The sequence below is a fragment of the Schistosoma haematobium genome, chromosome 3 (assembly GCF_000699445.3).
Source record: "Schistosoma haematobium chromosome 3, whole genome shotgun sequence".
Taxonomy (NCBI): domain Eukaryota; kingdom Metazoa; phylum Platyhelminthes; class Trematoda; order Strigeidida; family Schistosomatidae; genus Schistosoma; species Schistosoma haematobium.
In genome coordinates this window covers 34,563,013-34,582,146 of record NC_067198.1, presented here as the reverse complement: position 1 = coordinate 34,582,146, position 19,134 = coordinate 34,563,013, and the positions used below count along the sequence as shown (strand labels likewise).

At 37.0% G+C, this 19,134-nt stretch overlaps 1 protein-coding gene across 2 annotated transcripts in view; it reads right to left on the bottom strand.

Moving 5' to 3' along the window:
• COL1A2 (Collagen alpha-2(I) chain) overlaps positions 1–19,134 on the bottom strand; it is a 48,758-nt gene that overhangs the window by 9,810 nt on the left and 19,814 nt on the right. The window contains exons 7-15 of one of the 2 annotated variants that reach the window (XM_051213708.1): positions 16,751–17,551; positions 14,322–14,429; positions 13,672–14,157; positions 11,850–11,921; positions 11,367–11,438; positions 10,101–10,184; positions 8,293–8,394; positions 7,264–7,396; positions 1,331–1,512 (exon numbers count right to left, since the gene is read on the bottom strand). In XM_051213708.1, coding sequence (XP_051069708.1) covers positions 1,331–1,512; positions 7,264–7,396; positions 8,293–8,394; positions 10,101–10,184; positions 11,367–11,438; positions 11,850–11,921; positions 13,672–14,157; positions 14,322–14,429; positions 16,751–17,551 — 2,040 coding nt within the window. The remainder of the gene's footprint in view (positions 1–1,330; positions 1,513–7,263; positions 7,397–8,292; positions 8,395–10,100; positions 10,185–11,366; positions 11,439–11,849; positions 11,922–13,671; positions 14,158–14,321; positions 14,430–16,750; positions 17,552–19,134) is intronic. The other variant, XM_051213709.1, reaches the window with a different exon arrangement.

The following is a 19,134-nucleotide window of genomic DNA, read 5'->3' as shown; positions in this document are numbered from 1 at the left end:
CAGGTACATCCAACTGACGAGTTCCAAACAGGACGAAACGCGCGTCCTGGATTCTACTGCTAGCCACCATCCATCTTTGCTTATAATATTCAGCGTATGGTTTTTACATTTTACCAAAATACTCTGTAATATTGTATTAAAATACATTGATTGTCGCCATCTGAATCCTCCTTCTCAATAAGTGGTTAAATATTTGAACTAAGTAAATTAAGTTAAATGATCATTATGAAAACAGTATAGAACAAGTAAAACACAATTAATACATACAAAATATCAGTTAAATAGTATAAACTCTCATTAAATAATAACTTTCGTCTAAATTTGATCGAATAGTTTCACAGTATTTAGGTATTGAATCAAAATGAGACATTAAAGAGTAAGAATGTATTTGTTAAATCTCAGCGAAAGAATTTGAAAAAGCTTGAACCAGATTACTAGGTGAAACGGATTTACTTTAAATTCTTTCGCTAAGATTTTTCGAATACATTCTTACCCTTTGAAGTTTCTGGAGGTACCTGAAAAGGAAATTGGATCAGATGTGGTCATAGTGACCTGAGAGCGTGACCGCAGTGCTCAAGGCACAACTGCTTGAGATCGGTCACATACGACCTTTTTGTGGGTAATTTCTGTGTTAGCTCAGTACTTGTTGAGACCTTATCGCCGGAGACGGATATCCGTGGGATAAGGTGAGGTGTGAATTTTTAGGGTCAACCTTGTCTAACCCCACCCCTTCTTGTGGGAAGGCAGCATCGCTGCCATGCTGGTTGTCTGAAGGAAACACCTTACTGCTGCCACACCTCTGTACAGTCAGCGGTACGACTTCGCCTTCGGACCTTGGGTTTGTTGCTTGTAGTCTTACCGTTCTTCAACCGACCTGTCTGACATGGTAGGACCTTGAGGAACGGTTGTTCCAGCCAATATAGCTCGGTTGTTTCATCACGATAGGCAAGCCCGACCACCACGTCAAGGTAGCAACAACGATCGGGCTTTAAACTTTCATTAAGCTTTAAATACTGTTTCACTAGTAAATTTTATATTCTACAATAAATGTTCTAGATGGTTATTAAAAGTTTTGTATATTTACTATAAGTTTAATATTTGTATAATATCATGTATTTGTTGTTAAACATTTCAACAACAATGTCGACGACAAGAACAACAACAAAAGGTTACTATTTCATTTACATTTCAAATCAATCAGTGATTATATTATTGTAAACAAAACAATCATAATGAAAATATCAATTCAGTTGGCTAAATGAAAATTATATAAAGAAAAAGTAAACAAACTTAATATGTTATTAAAACAAAAGAAAAAACAAAAACTTACAGCATTTTCTGTTTTCATTAAAAATTCCGAATACCATAAACGTTTTTGTTTAGTTTGTGATAAATAAATTGATGACATTTGTTCTGTAATAGGACTAACACAAGTTTCTAAACCGCTTAAACGACAATAAACACTAATTCCATCTCTCCAATGACCACCATTTGGATCAACATAATACATACCTATTTGAAAAAAGAATTCTAAGATAAATCATATACATATATATATATATATAAATAGTATTTGTTAAGATGATGGAGAAGATTTGTAGCTCAGGTGGATGATTTTGATGGAGTTTTGTTCTCTACGCTAGATGGTTTAGTCGTGGAGTTTCCATCGTTCTCCTGGACGACATCACCAGCACAAACTTCAGGTAGAAGTGAAGTGTTCGAATTTATCCACAGGTGGTTCACAGCTTGTCCTGTAGACCAATCAGGAAAATTATGCACAAACATAGTAACAAAAATCGAACCAATGGCAGATACTACCAAAACAAAGAAGTAAACAAGGACAGGTTTAAGGTCAACAAGAACCAATCAACATAGAGGTCTACAGAACAAGCTGTGAACCACATGTGGATAAATTCGAACACTTCAGTTCTACCTGAATTTTGTGCTGATGATGTCGTTCAGAAGAACGATGAAAGCTACAAGACTAAACCAGCCAGCTCAGAGGAAAAAACTCCATCTAAATGACTCAGTTTTGTGCTGGGCTTGAAATATATGGGTTCTAGATTTAATCATATACAACATCTTAGGTGTAAACTGTTGAGCGGTCCTAGACTAGAATGAAGTAGCTGTCGAATGCTTCCTTATCTCTACTAGTTCTCTACCCGATGTTAACTTATGATGGAAATTGTTTAGTACAGAATTAGACTAATCAAAAACTCAATAGTACTGTCACTTTAATCATAATAAAGTTTTAGATTACGATTAGAAATAAATTTGGATTAAATTGTTGTTTGGTTGAACATAGTCAACCAGAAACATTGAACCTCAGTTTATTAACGGTAAGATATGGTGCGTTCTACATCAGGTTACCCTGACTAGTGGTCATCTTGAAACTTAATCCATGGAATTTGATCAGAAATAGGGACTAGGCAACATGACATACCCTAGTACCAAGTGTTACATTACATTAATACCAATTAAAAAAGTTTTAAATATCTTTTTACGTCATATTCCTTAAAAATCACCCGTTTGCATTGTCTTCTGCTGAATTCAGTCAGTCAGTCAGTCAGTCAGTCAGTAACAACGTAGAACTTCGTACGTACGTACATCAGTTTGAGTTGCCACACCACCTTAGCACAGAGACGCAGTTGTCCATTCAAATCCCGTAGTGGTAGAGGTAGCAAGAGTATAAGCAGTAATAGGGAAGATTAGGGTTTGGAGATGTTATTTAAAGAGTATAATCCAGTGAAGTAAATTTGGAAAGAGGAAAAAAGGGACATGAAGAATTCAGAAGATTAGAATCTGGGAGAACACAAAAAGTGGATGCACCTGCGCCATTGCAAACGATTTTGAGCCATGTCATTCAGGGTCTCTAACCATCGGTTGCTATCATCTCGTGGTCCCCAACCAGGTAGTCTACACCTACCAACATGACTCACCACACTTGTCAGTGACTTCATGGACTTGTGCCATGTTTTGGTATGGCCGCCTCTAGCTTTCTTCCAACCTACTCCTATACCACTGAACATCGCACGTCGAGGTAGTCGGTCGTTGGGTATACGTAACACGTGTCCCAGCCATCTCAACTGATCAAGTTTCACTACTTCATCAATTGATTTGCCATCCTTACCTAGTACCCGTTTCCTAACAACTGTGTTACTTACTCGATGGTCCCATGATATACGAGCAATGCTTCGAAGACACCTATGATCGAATACTAGTAACCTACGAATATCCTCTACTCTTACCGGCCATGTTTCACTGCCATAAAGTAAGACGGGACGAACTGCTGCGCAGTAAATGCGTCCTTTGGTTGATAGACGGATATCTCGCCTACGCCATAAACGACGCAAGTTGGTAAAAGCTGGTCGAGCCTTCTGTATCCGTGCTGAGATTTCGTCACACACCAAACCACAAGGGCTGATCAGACTTCCAAGATAAATGAAGCGGTCGACACGCTCAACTACTTCACTTCCTATCATTAGTTCGGGTGTCGATGTAACCCAATCCTGAAGCAACATTTTGCATTTCGAGGGAGAGAATCGCATCCCGAACATGTTTGCATTGTTGCTTAGAGTGGTCAGAATACTCTGCATTTTGTCAGCGTCTTCACCAAATAAAACTATGTCATCAGCATATTCTAAGTCAACAAGTGAACCTCCCGATAGAAGTTCAGCCCCTGTAAATTTAGATGAGGAGAGTGTTATCTCTAAAAGTACGTCAATGACAAAGTTGAAAAAGAATGGGGAGAGTGGGCAGCCCTGACGAACACCACTTGAGGTAATCGATTCTGATGACAGTTCGCCATAAACTCTCACTCGACCAGTTGTGTTCGAGTAGAGAGCCTTTATAAGGTTAATGTACTTCTTTGGTACTCCTTTCAGTGACAAACACTGCCATAGAACCTCACGATCAACAGAGTCGAATGCCGCCTTAAGGTCGAGGAATACTACCATTGTGGGGCATCTGAACGAGTGTCTGTGTTCTAAAGCCTGACGTAGTGTGAATATCTGATCTATACAACCACGTCTAGGTCGAAAACCGGCCTGGTTATCTCTAATCTGCTCTTCACGAGCTTTGATTAGGCGTCGAAGTATTACTGAGGCTAATATTTTAGACACTATATTAGTCAAACTGATTCCTCTGTGATTGTCACAAGAGGACTTTTGTCCTTCCTTATAGACTGGCACAATCAGTGATTGAGACCAGTCAGATGGGATTACGTCCAGTTCCCAAATTCTACCTAAGACCTCGGTTAATCTCATTGCTAATACTGGACCACCATCCTTAAAAATCTCAGGAGTAAACCTGTCAGGGCCTGCTGCTCTCCCTCGTTTCAGATTTCCTATGGCTGTTTCAACTTCGTAAAGGGACGGAGGACCTACATTAACTTGCCATTCAGGTTGACTGGAGATCGTGGGAAACCGAAGTGTGGCTGAAGGCCAGTTGAACTGATCCCTAAAGTGTTCTACCCATCGATCCAATCTCCTGGATTGAGAATGAATAATGTGTCCATCTTTCTCTGAGATTGTTTCGCTAACGGTCGGGTTCCTAATTCCGGTTTCCTTAACGAGTCTGAACAATTGTCTGCTATTACCTATTGCCGCTGCCTTTTCCATCTCTCTTGCTTTCGCTACCCACCACTGTTCGCGATCATTGCGTAGACTTCTTATCAGCTTGCGCTTAAGCTGACTCCGCTCTTCATTATGTTCAGAGCCAGGTGGAATGAGTTTCCGAGCATCTATCAGTGAGATAGATGCTGTTGGGATCCAGTGTTGCTCCCTAACCTTCTGGTTTACCTTACTAGCAGATATCACTGCTGTTTCCACAGCTTTTCGGATATCATTCCATGCTGCCTCGGGGTGGGCATCACATACATGGCTGCCTAACTGTTTTCCTAGTTGTTCCCCAAATATACTCTTAGCTTGACTATCATTAAGTAGGCCCCTAAGAGGTTTCCTTGCAGCGTCTTTCCTACGTCCAGTAAGACGCAAGCAAATACGTGCTCGCACTAGAGCATGATCTGAATCTAAGCATGTGCTCCAGAATGAGCGACAGTCTTCTGTCGAGCCCCTCCATCGGTGGCTGATAGCTATGTGATCTATTTGGGTCCAACGATGGGACGAATTAGGGGGTCTCCATGTTAAAAGATGTTTTTCCTTATGCTTAAAGTTAGTATTTGCAAGGAACAGGCGGTTATCTGAGCATAGCTGCAACAGACGGTCGCCATTATCTGTTCTTTGAGTCACGACACCATAAGATCCACCTAGGTGTCTTTCCCTATCGCTTAGTTTACCTACTTGAGCATTAAAGTCACCGGCCACTATTACTACATCCGAGCGCTTAGCTTTTCGGAGAAGGTCCGAAAGCTTTCTGTAGAACTCATCTTTTACATCATCTGAGCTGCAGTCAGTGGGAGAATAAGCAGAGACGACGAAGAGGCAACGACGAGTGTCCCTATCTTTCCGGATTCTTACTGTTCCGTTCAGTCGGACAGCGCACAAACAACTGTCTACTGAGATCCACTCTAAGAGAGCTAGTTCTGCCCTAGGACTCAATGCTATACCTACGCCGGCGAGGCCACGGGAAGCAGAATCAGGGCTTCCAGATACACGAAGCGTAAATCGAGTCGGTCCTTTATTTTGGCATGGTGAGGTTAAATGAATGACGCTACTCGGATCTTGTATGCGCGTTTCGGAGACGCAGCACACCTCGGTGGTGCGGGATTCTAAAGTCTTAGCTAAGGAAGCCTGCTGTCCTATTTGGCACAGTGTTCGGACGTTAAAAGCTCCTACGTGTAGTTTAGAGCGTGGTTTCAGGAGACCAGGAATAGCGTTCCACGTACTCGAATCGTTTGCCCTAGCGGTGCGAGGTGATAAAGAGACGTGAGGAGGGTTAGTCATGGAGATAAGAGAGGTATTAGGAGGTGTAGGAAGGATTTGAATGTGATCAACTTGGTCTCGTGTGCTGTTACGGGTATGAGGGCTGATGTCACTTCCCGGCTGCCCACACCGTGGAAGGGTATTTCTTGAGGAACCTGAAAGGGAAATTGGATTAGTGTTGGTCTTGACGACCTGGGAACGTGACCGCAGAGCCCAAGGGACAACTGCTTGAGGCCGGTCGCGCACGGCCTTTTTGTGGAAGGTTTTTGACGTGTTAGCTCCGTTCTTCATAGGGCCTTACCGCCGGAGACGGAAATCCGTGAGGTAAGGTGAGGTGTGACATTTTTAGGGTCGACCTTTTCTAACCCCACCCCTTCTTGTGGGAAGGCAGCATCGCTGTCATTCTGGTTGCCCGAGGGAAACACCTTACTGCTGTCACACCCCTCTACAGTCAGCAGTACGACTTCGCCCTCAGACCTTGAGTTGCTGCTTTTAGTCTTACCGTTCACCAATCGACCTGCCTGGCATGGTAGAACCTGCAGGAACATATGTTCCAGCCAATATAGCTCGGTTGGGTCATCACGATAGGCAAGCCCGACCACCGCGTCAAGGTAGCAGCTTCGGCTGAATTAATCATCAGGTTAACACACATGACTAAAATAACGACTGATTTTGTCATTTTCTTTTTCTGTTGACTAATTCCAGACTTTTATTGCTGTTTAAGAACAAAAAAGTATTTTCTGCTCCAATCAATCAGTAGTCGAATCAGTTACCGAAATGAACATGAAATAAAAGACACTCACAAACACTGAGAAATAGATCACTCAGTGATAATTAATTTTACGGATAATTCCAAATATTTGTAGCCCATTAAATGAATATGAAAGATTCTTATCTTATCAGATAAGGTTGATAATAAGAGAGATTTGAGTGATGAACTAGTCATTGTACGTAATGTAATTTTAATAAACATGAACATAGTAGATAGTGTGCCTTAAACTCATAAGCTGAGTAACTTTTGGCATCAGTCAAACAAGAGACCGTCATATATATTCGTGAATAAAATAAAAGATTTCAATCAATCAGCAAGAAACCTCATGTAACCAACAAATTAGACTAAATCGAAAAATTCTCGTGTCGTCAGTTTTTCTGAAGTTATGTTGGCAATTGTAACTACCATAAGATTAGAAACTCCATCATCATTAAACTTAAAAAAAAGCACATTTGCTTAATTATATATTTTTTCAAGAAGACCATTGCTTCAATATTGAATGCAAAACGGAATAACAGTTATTACTGCTAATAAATTATTGTTTTCGGGAACTATAAAGAAACTGGTAGTGGATTCTTTTAAATAGGCGAAAAATAAATATCGACTAACCGTCTTTTTTCTCTGGATGATCTCTTTTTAAATCATGACATGTTCGTGCAGGATTGAATTGTGTTCCACTCCCACTATTCAAACTATTTACAAGTCTTCCAACTTGACGCAATGCTTCAAAAATATCTTCCTCCTTATTTTTAGTTGGAAAATGGTGTTTAAAACAAAGAAAAATCAAAACTGTGTAATGGAAGATGTAAAAGTAATCGTCTTTATTAAGACCAAATAGCATTTGAATATCATGAAAATATCCTATTGAAGATTATTGTGAAGGTAGGAGGCAAACTTTGAAGATATTCTCTACTGTTAATGAGTGTTGTCGAAAAAACCATTGAAAATTTCTGGTATTATGTAATTGTTTTGTACTAGATTGTGATTATTTAATAGCCAAGATATAGTTTACGGCAGAGAAGCTTATGTCTATTGGCTAGCAAAGTACATCAAATGTTGTGTTAGAGACCTAAGTATCAATCGCAGATTTAAACATGGGTAGAGAGCTAGGTTATATAGAGCTTTTTCCATTGTTAAAAGTTTTGAAGAGTGATAGTATGCATCTTTTAGCTAGTATGAGTTTCTTATAATGTTCACATTTTCCCGCTAATCTGCTTTGATTATTAACCAGGTTAACAATGAGCCCGCAAACTCCTTTAAAAGTACAGGAAAGGGATATTTATTTACCTCATGAATCATATGATTTTTAAAGTAGAACAACTAAAGAACAAGGCAGTATGAAACTTAGTATTATTTTCATGGTGAAATACATCACGTGTATGTAGAAGAAAGCAGAATAAAATTTACAGGTATGCGCTAATGAATCACATTCCTTCTTTCAATGTCTAATAATTTCTACGGCCTATCTAGTCAACTAGGTATTTGGTTTAATTATTATAAATAACCTTGAACAATGAATCTTGTGATAATATCGGCTTATACAAACATATTCAAAGTTATCAGAATGATAATCGCACAAGATTACAATTATACACCATATAATACTTAACAGTATTTGTATTCGTCATTTCCGCTTACCTCATCATTAGGATCAGTTTCTTTGCTTGGGTCATAATCTTCATCACTCCATTCATATGAACGACGTATTCTCCTTCCTCTATTACGGGGTTCATCAGCTTGCTAAATGAGTTCACGTTTTTTGTTTGTTTTTATTTCAGACAGGTACAATAATAAAAAAACGAGGCAAGAGAGAAACTATCAAAAAGATAAGAAAATGCAAAACTGAATACTAAATTTTCGAATTATAATTCTCACTAAATACTTACTGGTTTGTCCTTGAGTGAAGGACAAACTACTTTGACAGATTATCTCAATGTGCACATACTTATTCACCTGCTTTTATAAGGTTAGCTATATAGATCATCCAACGCGGAACATTTTCAGATAAGCTAACAATCACTTCTTTACATAATTCAGCATACTATTTACAACTATAAAATCGTTTATTACACTATAAATGACTGGACATATAATACCCGACTTCCCATTCTATACCATATATAGGATCAAACTTAATCAACAGAAAAGTGTGTATTTTTATCTCCTTTGAATTGTAGATACTGTAGCTATACGCAATCAAAAAAGCAGATCCGTATATACTGAAACGGTATGTACAATCCCTTTCATTTTCATGATTTCATTTTCATTTACATTTTTTTAAAACTTTTTTTAAAATTTTCCTTCCTTGCTTCTGTTTTTATCATTTCTGTAATGATCTTGCATCAACTTCGTTAGTTCTTTCTAATCAATTTTATCAACAAAAAGCCTTATAATAGACAGACTGATGATAGAATACTTCAAAATTGAATATGACTCTAATGACAATAGTTATCTGTAAGGTTTGCTAAAACTGTTAATTTATTTAGAATGAGTTCAATCTTTTATGAAGCCGGTTTGAAATGTAATTAAGTCCAAAGATTTTCCGTTTATTATTATTTTTTTAATATATACTTGTTGATATGATGGAGAGAATTAATTAAACTAAATTTTCATTTCATTTTGTTTTGTATACATGAATACCTTAGTAATTTGTTTGTCAGCTCGAAATAACAAAACATGAATGAGTCGTTTCCTTGATTGAGAATTACGAGTTTGAAGCAATAACTACTATGTTTTAGGTTATACTGAGTTGATCATATCTCAATGTGTTGGAAGTAGATGCATCTGAGGAGTTTTAAATAGGATGCAACACGAGTCCATAGTTTCACAGCGTACTCAAATCTAAATAATGTCACAAAATTTTGTTAATCTGATAACAGTTTATCTAATGTATTGACATTAAATAAAGATTTGTTTGAAACCAGGAAGTATTGAATGGCTTTAGAATTCACCATCTTTACTTGAACATGATTCCATGCTGGTCCAAAGTCGACGATTTTTATAACTTAGGTGGAATTCAGTGACTTTATTAGATATACAGCATGATGATATTTGTTTCACTAATAACCTAGCTGATTTTTAACAGCCATGCATTTTCACTAAGCTACTAAGAATCAAAATTCGAAAATCTGAAGTTTGATCCCATGTTAAGCTACGAGGATATCTTGTTAAACAGTCTAAAATTTGGAAAAAAATAGCTATTCAGTTTTCTCTGGCCTGCAATGGATTTCTAGTAGGTGTCAGTACTTCATAAATGAATCTATTTCCAAAACCACCTTACAAAACTGTTTAAACTTGAACAAAACTGTACTATGATTCACACATTGAAAAAAAACATACAAAACGTCCGTAAACTATCCTACTAGCAAAAACGTTATATACATGCATTTTTATTGTATTCAGTAAATATCTGTTAAATATATTACCAATTAACTTTTCAACCTTACCATCATTCCAACATCTGATTCTCTTCTACGACTAAACAATGATGTATAGTCAGTTTTAAACTCTCCCGGTGGTCCAGGCAAACCCTATTCAAGAATCAATATAAAAGAAATTCATAGATGAATTAAATAAGGTAACCAGTTCAATTACCCTTTAAAACGGTTTTAAATGAAACTGAAAAAAATTTAGGCTACATGTTTACCTTTGTGATGGAGTTTTATAGAAGTTAATTTAATTTGGAAGTGATATTTATCATGGTTTGACATTCGTTAAGTTACCATTAAGGCTCAAGAAGTACCGAACATATGTTTATTTCTATTATGAGGTACATCAACAATCCATACCTACAAATTTTAGGGAGAACAAACGTACGATCCTTAGGTCTCGCAGTAAGCTTATAGCTATTGAACCACTGAGTTGGTATCCGATGTTACACATTTATATAAATATGTCGTTAAGAGATAACTCACTGATTGTCTACATGGGAGACAGACTTGTATGACAACAAATTTGGAGGAAGAAAATTTTACTACTGAACAAGTAAGATGGCTTGATTTTATTATTGGTGTTCAACAAGCTCTCATTTTAATTTTAACGTTTAAAGTTGTTATATCTTGCGACCGCCGATTAGAGAGAAGTGACTTATCGATCGGATCAATGACGTGTAAAATCGTATGAGCAGCCTAGAGTCTTGATTGGTCCTGCTTTCCACCTAGTTCAGCCAGTTAGGTCCAGAACTCCAATCTCAGCCTCTGTAATATGAGTCGTGTATTTCAAACATACTCTATTTATATACCAATCAAGTAGACCAAATCGTACCATAAAATAGAAGATAACATTTGTACAAAATATGGCCAAATGTGGCTGTGAATGTGGGAGGTAGTGATTAATAGACAGGGAATAATTCAAGAATGAAAAATCGTATAATAATAGTTTATGGGTCAAAATAAAGCTCATGATAAGAGAGACATGAATATGAATAGTTTATTTAATTAACAATTATACGACAAAAAATATACGTTTAGTATTGGTCCATAATAGGATCCCAAAGTTACCATTCATTATGTTTATCGGGACCTAACGAAAGTTAATTTATCTGATTAATCAAATTAGTTTGAATAACTCTGACGCCAGTGCTTAACAAATACTCGTAAGAACAAACAGTTCATTTTCTATGGTAAAATATTTTACATAATCGCTGATTTCGAACATAATATCACTCCAAAATCTTAGAAATTATATTGTATACAAGAATAAAATTCACTTACAATGGCTCCCGGAGGACCATCATTTCCTGGCGGTCCTGGTTCACCAGGTGGACCTTGAATACCTGGTGGTCCCTGTGAAAATTTCAATAACGTTACAATAAAACTAAACGACGTAAATATCCCCAAATAAATAACGGTGAGAACATACAAAAACAAAACATCATACATGCTTTCGCAACTTCCATTAGTCTAAAAGTAACGATAAACATTTCATCCTCCGATGACAAGTTAAATATCGTTACAGCAAATTGTGTGAGAATTACCCTTCACACAATTTATTTACTTTTTAAGATAACACAGCCTTGTGAGTGTATTTGAAAAGTTGTAATCATCAGGTAATTACATTTCAGTCAATGTCGATCGCTTATGCTAAGAATCGAACAGATTGTCTTAGGTGACTAACATAGTAGTTACATATTTCATTGATCAAGTTGTTTACTTTTATATAATAAATATATTAGTCAATCAACTATTATCACTTACCATTGGTCCTGGTTGCCCAATTGGTCCTGGAACTCCTGGAAGACCCGTTTCACCTTTTAGGCCAACTTCACCCTAGGTAAGTAACATCAAAAGCTATTTATCAGTATATATAACAATATGATTGACTAAAAAATCAAGTATCTAGTCATCAGGGACACTAGGAATTCATTTAATGAACGACATGATTAGATATATCATAATTAAATACACAGCTGAACACATAGAAAACGTACGTGAGTTGACAATTTTTGATTGAAGATTTGGTAAAAAAAAACATTATTTGCCTGTTGAGCTCTTCAATCGCAATTTTTACAAAGGTGATATTTTAAGTGCACAAAGTTAGGTTTCCTACTATTGAGTAGTAGTTTTGGTTAAGTATTAATCAGAAAAAACATATACTTGAAATATCTAAAAATATGGCTGTGTGGTACAACTGTACACGGATTATTCTCTTATTCAGTTCTAAAAACAATATTATAATAGATGAATAATGTTTGATTTCAGTTTGATGAATACTGCTGTTCGATATAGTTGGCTAGGAGATAACCTACATTAATCAATCTGTCAGATAACATCTTGTGAATTATATAGTAGTAGGCCGTAAATCACTAATTATCACGAGTAGCTACCCTCTGATTAAAAGTTGTGAGGAGTAGCCATAAGCAATCAATTGATGAGTGAAACAGTAAATTACAGATAATACTAGTAAATGATTGTGTTATATGAATAAAAGAATGATAAAAAATTCGAATCATTGGATTTAAACTTGACGGCTCAAAAGGATCATGCTCTAAACAGACTCTAAAGCGTTAAATTTCGTCATATATACGATTGTAGATGCTCACTATAGGGACAGTTCTGATATGCGAAGAAATAGTTACTGAGTAGTATCAATGATATGCTCGTCTAGACTTTAGTGGTGATCGAATTCTATCAATCTTGATTAAGATCATGAACCGATTGGTGTTAGATCACCTTTGCAAACCTGGAAGCGCTGGACGGCCGTTTCGTTCTATTGTGCGACTCCTCAGCAGTGCGAGTCCAAGATCTCAATCAAAAACTTAATAGTCTTCACAACCCCTATACTAGTTCTATCAATCTGTTTAAAGCTTACTAGTTTTTATAATTATCAAATGCTATGAGAAATACCTATAAAAATTACTAAACGTTCATAAATCTATTTAAATAAAATTAGATTTGGCCAATTTAAAATAAACGTATCAAAATTAGTGTTTGGATTATCATTTCGTTACTGATACCATAATGATAATTGAAGTTGAATGAAAGCATGTATCTTAATAGAATTTATACTACCAAAGTCGTTCAAATTGATAACACAGTGTATTTTGCTAGATTAAATTACAAGAATGAATTGTTGGTTAAGTTTCAAATTTATTTCAGATACTTGGAATAGTAAAGTATTCAATTGCCACGTTAGTTGGACAGCCAAATGTTGAAACCTGGTTAAATAACCAGGTCTTGAACTTGAGCTACTAAAGAAATACATCTGTAATTTGGAAGTGACCTTCTAAAACCTTTTTTCAAATCTGATAATTCCTTCTAGTTATTCAGTCATCGGAGAAACTGATCTGGTCTTTAATGTAAATTTGCGGAAATTTTCATCCTAATATTCAGGAGACAGCTTTGTCAAAGAAATTTCTAACTCAGAATAAATTGGTTTTGTGTAATCAGTTATTTGACTATCGTGCCGTCTCCACTCAACATAATTTAAAAAGAGAGGCTAAAATACATTTGTTTTCTTAGTAAACAAGTAAATAAGAGGAATGTGACCACAATTTTTAAATGTCGTACAATAACTTACCATTGGTCCTTGTGGTCCTCTTGAACCTGGACTTCCTGGCGATCCAGGAGGTCCACCATCACCAGGTGGTCCAGTAAGACCCATGTTTCCGGATGCACCTCTTGAGCCAGGTTCTCCTTCGTCTCCCACTAGTCCTTTGCTTCCAGTAACTCCAGGTGCTCCTATTTCACCCGGAGGACCTCGTTTCCCTTCAAATCCATCTGGACCTGGTTTTCCAGGTCTTCCTTGACTTCCTTGTTTACCTGGTGGTCCAGGTTGTCCAATTAGTCCAGGCGGTCCTCTGATTCCAGTTGGACCAGTTGGTCCTCTGCTTCCTGGAGGACCCTTAACACCTGAAGCCCCGGGTGGGCCCTGCATTCCTGCATTCCCGTCTGGTCCTCGAGGTCCCTCTTCACCACGAGGACCTTGTTTTCCCATTTGACCGTCTTTTCCAGGAGGACCAGGTAAACCTGTTCTTCCAGGTAAACCAGCATTTCCTGGTGGACCCTGGAAATATCAATCAAAGCTATCAGAATATCAAAGATACAGACTTTCACAATAAGTTTTAATCAATCACAACGTTTTTATTTTATATAAATAGAAATTACTACTAAAATATTGAATCAATTTTATTTAACCAGATTAAAAAAATAAAACAATGCATATATTACCATTTCGCCAGGTTTCCCCACATTACCAGGTGGTCCCGTTGGTCCGATTTTTCCCGGTGCACCACTTGGTCCTTGATCACCATCTGGTCCAATTGGACCTACTGTACCCTATGGGAGAAAAGGTTATCGAGATAAAAATAATATTCTAATATTTACTTTTTAAATGGTTTAGTCATATTAGATTATAGAATAAAAGTCTATAAAAACCGATAAAATAATTTTTTGAAAAATTATTTCGTTCTTTTAGTGGATTAATGAAATAAGAGGGTATTCAGATACCATTCATTAAAATGGGTCTTAAAATATTTCGAAAAATTATTATGTATTCACTGGCAACATAGTAGCTGAGCTTATTAGACAGATCTAGTTAATCCATGTAAGTGTAAAATAATCCGGTTCTTTTTTATATTCATCAATACAATTCATATACATAGTGAATCGATTAGAAAAAAATGATTTAATTGGTCCAGAGTTCTAATGAGATCATGAACCGATCAATGCAAAAGCACTATTGAAAACCTAGAAGCACCGGATGGCTGTTTCATCCCAGTATGGGACTTCGAAGCAGTGCACATCCACACCATGACGAAATGGCCGTCCATTGTTTCTGTGTTTTCAATGGCGGTCTAACAGTGATCGGTTCATGATTTCAATAAAAACTCTAAAATCTGCACAACTCTATACCGATAATTCAGAGTAAACATTAATTACTGCTAGTTGTTCAGTTTATGAAAAGTGATGAGATTAATTTATGAAATAAAAAATGCAGTAGTCGTTGAAATTGTTGTCTGTAGTGTAAACCTAAATAACTTGAAGCTGAACTCTTTTCAATCTACTTCGATGTTGGCTCCTGGATAGCAAAACTACCTCTTACACACCATCTATGCAAAGCTTTACTTGATAAATCATGAAAAGATCAATGTTAGATTACAACTGAACACCTGGAACGGGACTCCTGAGCATTGGTCGTTCACGACCCTGCGTGTGGGAGTCGAACACAGGATTTTCGGTTTCACGCGCAATTGAAGGTAGATATTAACGACATTAGATCCAGGCCCAGCAGTCTAGAGGCTAAGCGTTCGAGCGCAAGATCGTAGGCCCGGGATTCGATTCCCACTTGCAATGTAGTGGGAGTGCACTTCTGAGGAGTGTAGTGTCTATTACTGCGTCAAACCCATATAGATTACTCTAGCTTCCCGACGGACTAGTTTATTCATTCTTCTTGAATCGGATTTTGAACTTGTTAATTATTCACTTAGTAACCTTGACTTTTCTATATAAGCGTATGTTTCTGTATTGCTTACCCTGTTCATCACATGTATTTGGCTTATTTTTGCCTGATTATAAATGTTGAGTCATGCTTTGTCCAATCGAGTTGGCTTACTCGCGTTCTCTGCTCCTTTTCGCTTCGTTTCGCCGCTTCTTATTTGAAATGTCTGTCATGATAAACGAATGCATGAAATAAATCCCTACAACGGAACCCGTATTTGCTTTTTATTACTGCCGTTACACAAATGGGGTTAGCCTAGATAATATTCAGCGTTAAATGGAAGATTTATATTCATAGCATCTTCATATAATCAAACTAGAGTCAGATACTGGACCACAAAAAGAGTTGTGTACTGGGACGAAATAGCTATCTAGTGATTCCAACTTTTTAATATTGGTCTAACATCGATCTGTTCATGATTTCAACTAATTCAGTATGATTTATATATATAGTTCGTTTAGTGACAATTTAGTGTGAATTTCGTTCGTACAGCATAAGTTTTGCATGAATTCTGCATAAAATTCATTTCTAACATTTCATCTTATTTTATTTATTTGACCAACTATTAAATTTCAATACATTCGTTATACAAATCAGTGTATTGTAGTTAAGTGGTTGTCATATTTTTGGGGGGTTAATTAAAATATTCATTGGCTATAAATTTTCACATTCTTCTTTGCATCATGCAGATTTCAATGCTTTTTTTATTACAAGCGCCAGTTTTCGTCGTTATGATATTTTACTTCATTGGTTAATGGAATATTAGGTTTAATTAAGTTGTCAGTTATTCACACTTATCCAAATGATACAGATTAAATCTACATTTACTCTTTTAGTGTTTTAGTTTTCTGAAAAAAGAACATTACTATGGTAAAATATAAGTAATATCCAAAAGTAGTCTGGATTAGCCATTTCAACAAAATGAATGTACTTATAGTGTGTATGATCAAAATAATTACAACACCGAAAAATAACCAGTAAAGATATACTCTTATGAAGTGAAAAATTCACAATAGATGGGAATGTTATAAGATAAAACTTATTTGAAAATAATACATTTAAATACTGTGTAACTGTGGCGTATAAGTAATATAATATGCCAGCTGATATATATATTGTAACTAATTAAGATTCACTCAAAATAGCAGTGTAATCTTACCGGTAATCCAGGGTCTCCTCGTTCCCCTTTATCACCTGCAGGACCCGGAAGTCCAGCCATTCCGTCTGAACCCGCAGGTCCTTCGAGTCCTGGGTCCCCAGCCTCACCTTTAGGCCCAGTTTGTCCAGCAGGTCCTGGGGGGCCTGGTCGACCATTTTCTCCTGGTGGCCCTTGGGGTCCAGGTTCTCCAATTAAACCTTCCGACCCCTGATCTCCTTGTACACCTGGTTGGCCTCTATCACCCTGCTGACCTGGTAATCCAGGGTGACCTTTAGGCCCAGGTGGTCCTTGAACTCCTTTTATTCCCATGTTACCAGCCTCACCACGAGGTCCACGTGGACCCATTTCCCCTTTAACTCCTTTCATTCCGACAGAACCAGGTGGGCCGGGTGGCCCTGGTATACCTGAATCACCCGGAATACCTTGTGGTCCCTGATCCCCAGGTGTCCCTTTGTCGCCCTGATAACCACGAATTCCTAATATCCCCTTGTTACCAGTTCGTCCTTGCGGTCCAGGGTGTCCCATAGGGCCGTCGGACCCCCTCTGTCCTGGAGCTCCCACTGGGCCCGGTTCCCCTCGTGGCCCAGTGGGTCCTCTATCGCCCTTTTCACCCCTCTCACCACGAATTCCAGTATTGCCAACAAGGCCGGGAACACCAACCGTCCCACTGTCTCCCATGTCACCTTTTTCGCCCCTGTCGCCCTTGAGCCCATCACGTCCAACTGGACCTGAAGCTCCTTTGTCCCCAGCCCTTCCAGGTGGGCCCGGTGGGCCCATTTGTCCTGGGGCTCCACGTTCTCCCTAAAAGTTACAAAAAAAATCATTTTGCACTACAAAACAGTTTTATGAGTTTATAAATAAACAGGACGTGCAACAGTCGTTTTTAGCTAGCTGTTGCTACTGCCTAATTCTGAGTTTTCCTAACTACCTTCCTGTTTTGTTTGCTGCTGTTAGAAACTTAAACAATAAGGAGAAATGCGATACTTTTATATATATGCACGAACCAATGAGATTTCGGATAACATGTCTTGGATTTTGGCGCGAAATTCATTCATCCATTTGTCTAAATAGCGTTTCGGCATTTTAGTTTATGTCAGCTCGTGATGGAAACCATAATTCTAATTCCCAACCCTTACCATCAATTGTAAATCGCAATTCATATTCTTAATACTGCTTTATAGCCTTCATTTAGCCCTAGTAACTTGATGGACATCTTCAGGGTCACTTTAGTGTTGCTCAAGGTCGTTCATAAATTCTAATCTTACCGGACGGAAATGTTTATTTCATTACAAAGGTTTTACATGTATATAGCTCAGATCAGTAGAACACTTACCTAACTGATTATTGGAGACAATGACAATCCAAAAGAAAAGTGAGCTCATAAAATTATTACATAAGTACTAATAGTTCTGATATTATTATTTCCGTTAACCTTTGACATGTCATATCTCTTACCATGTTAGTGAATATTATTATCAAACATACATTGATACTTGTAAATAATCGTGCTTAGTTCTTTGACAAAATGCAAATGAATAAATGAATAAGCCTTGTATTGACTACTCATAGATTTTTCTCAAGAGATAGCTGCTATAATTATTTGTACTAATTTAAATCCGGCTTTCGTATTTTTATTCTGTGAAGAATTATAAATTAGAAGAGATTAAAGGAAACTTTCAACTATAAACCTCTTGATTTTACCCTTGCCCATATGAGTGTGGTTTACTCTAATTATTTATGCTAGAATTTGATTTAGTATGCAGATTTATTTTATGAATAAGTCGAAGTGAATAACTAACCAAGGTTTATGGTTGTGTGATAATCTCTTTAATCACTTGACATTAAGAATAGTACCATCTGACTCCAAAACATTTAACATAATGGATATTTCTTATTTCAAGTTTTTGTGATAAAGTATTGTCTGCGTAAAGGTTTAAAAAGAATGACACTGATTATTATGTCATCGCTATTGAGTATATAATCCATATACTATATGAAAATGTAAGATGGCGGTTGAAAGCAGTTGACAGGAAAACTTAGACCTAGATTTTGTGCTATCTGTCATTCGTTAGCAAGGTTTAAGAGTAATCTTGGGTGAAACGATGCTTTTTAGTAGAATAAACTTCATATCTCTTTGCTTCACGGTCAAATACGCTACCATTGAGCTAACCGGGTCATGACTGACCTTCTTTAGGACTGAGATGTATTCAAAGTCGATTGGTTGTGTAAACGAGACTGTTAATAGATTTACTTGATAACATATATGTTTCAATGTACATTTCAATGCAACAATTATGGTTTCATGAAAATCTAGACTAAAATCTGTGTAATGAATTTTTTTAATATAAAAATAAACTATTGTTACATATTAGAGTATTTTAACA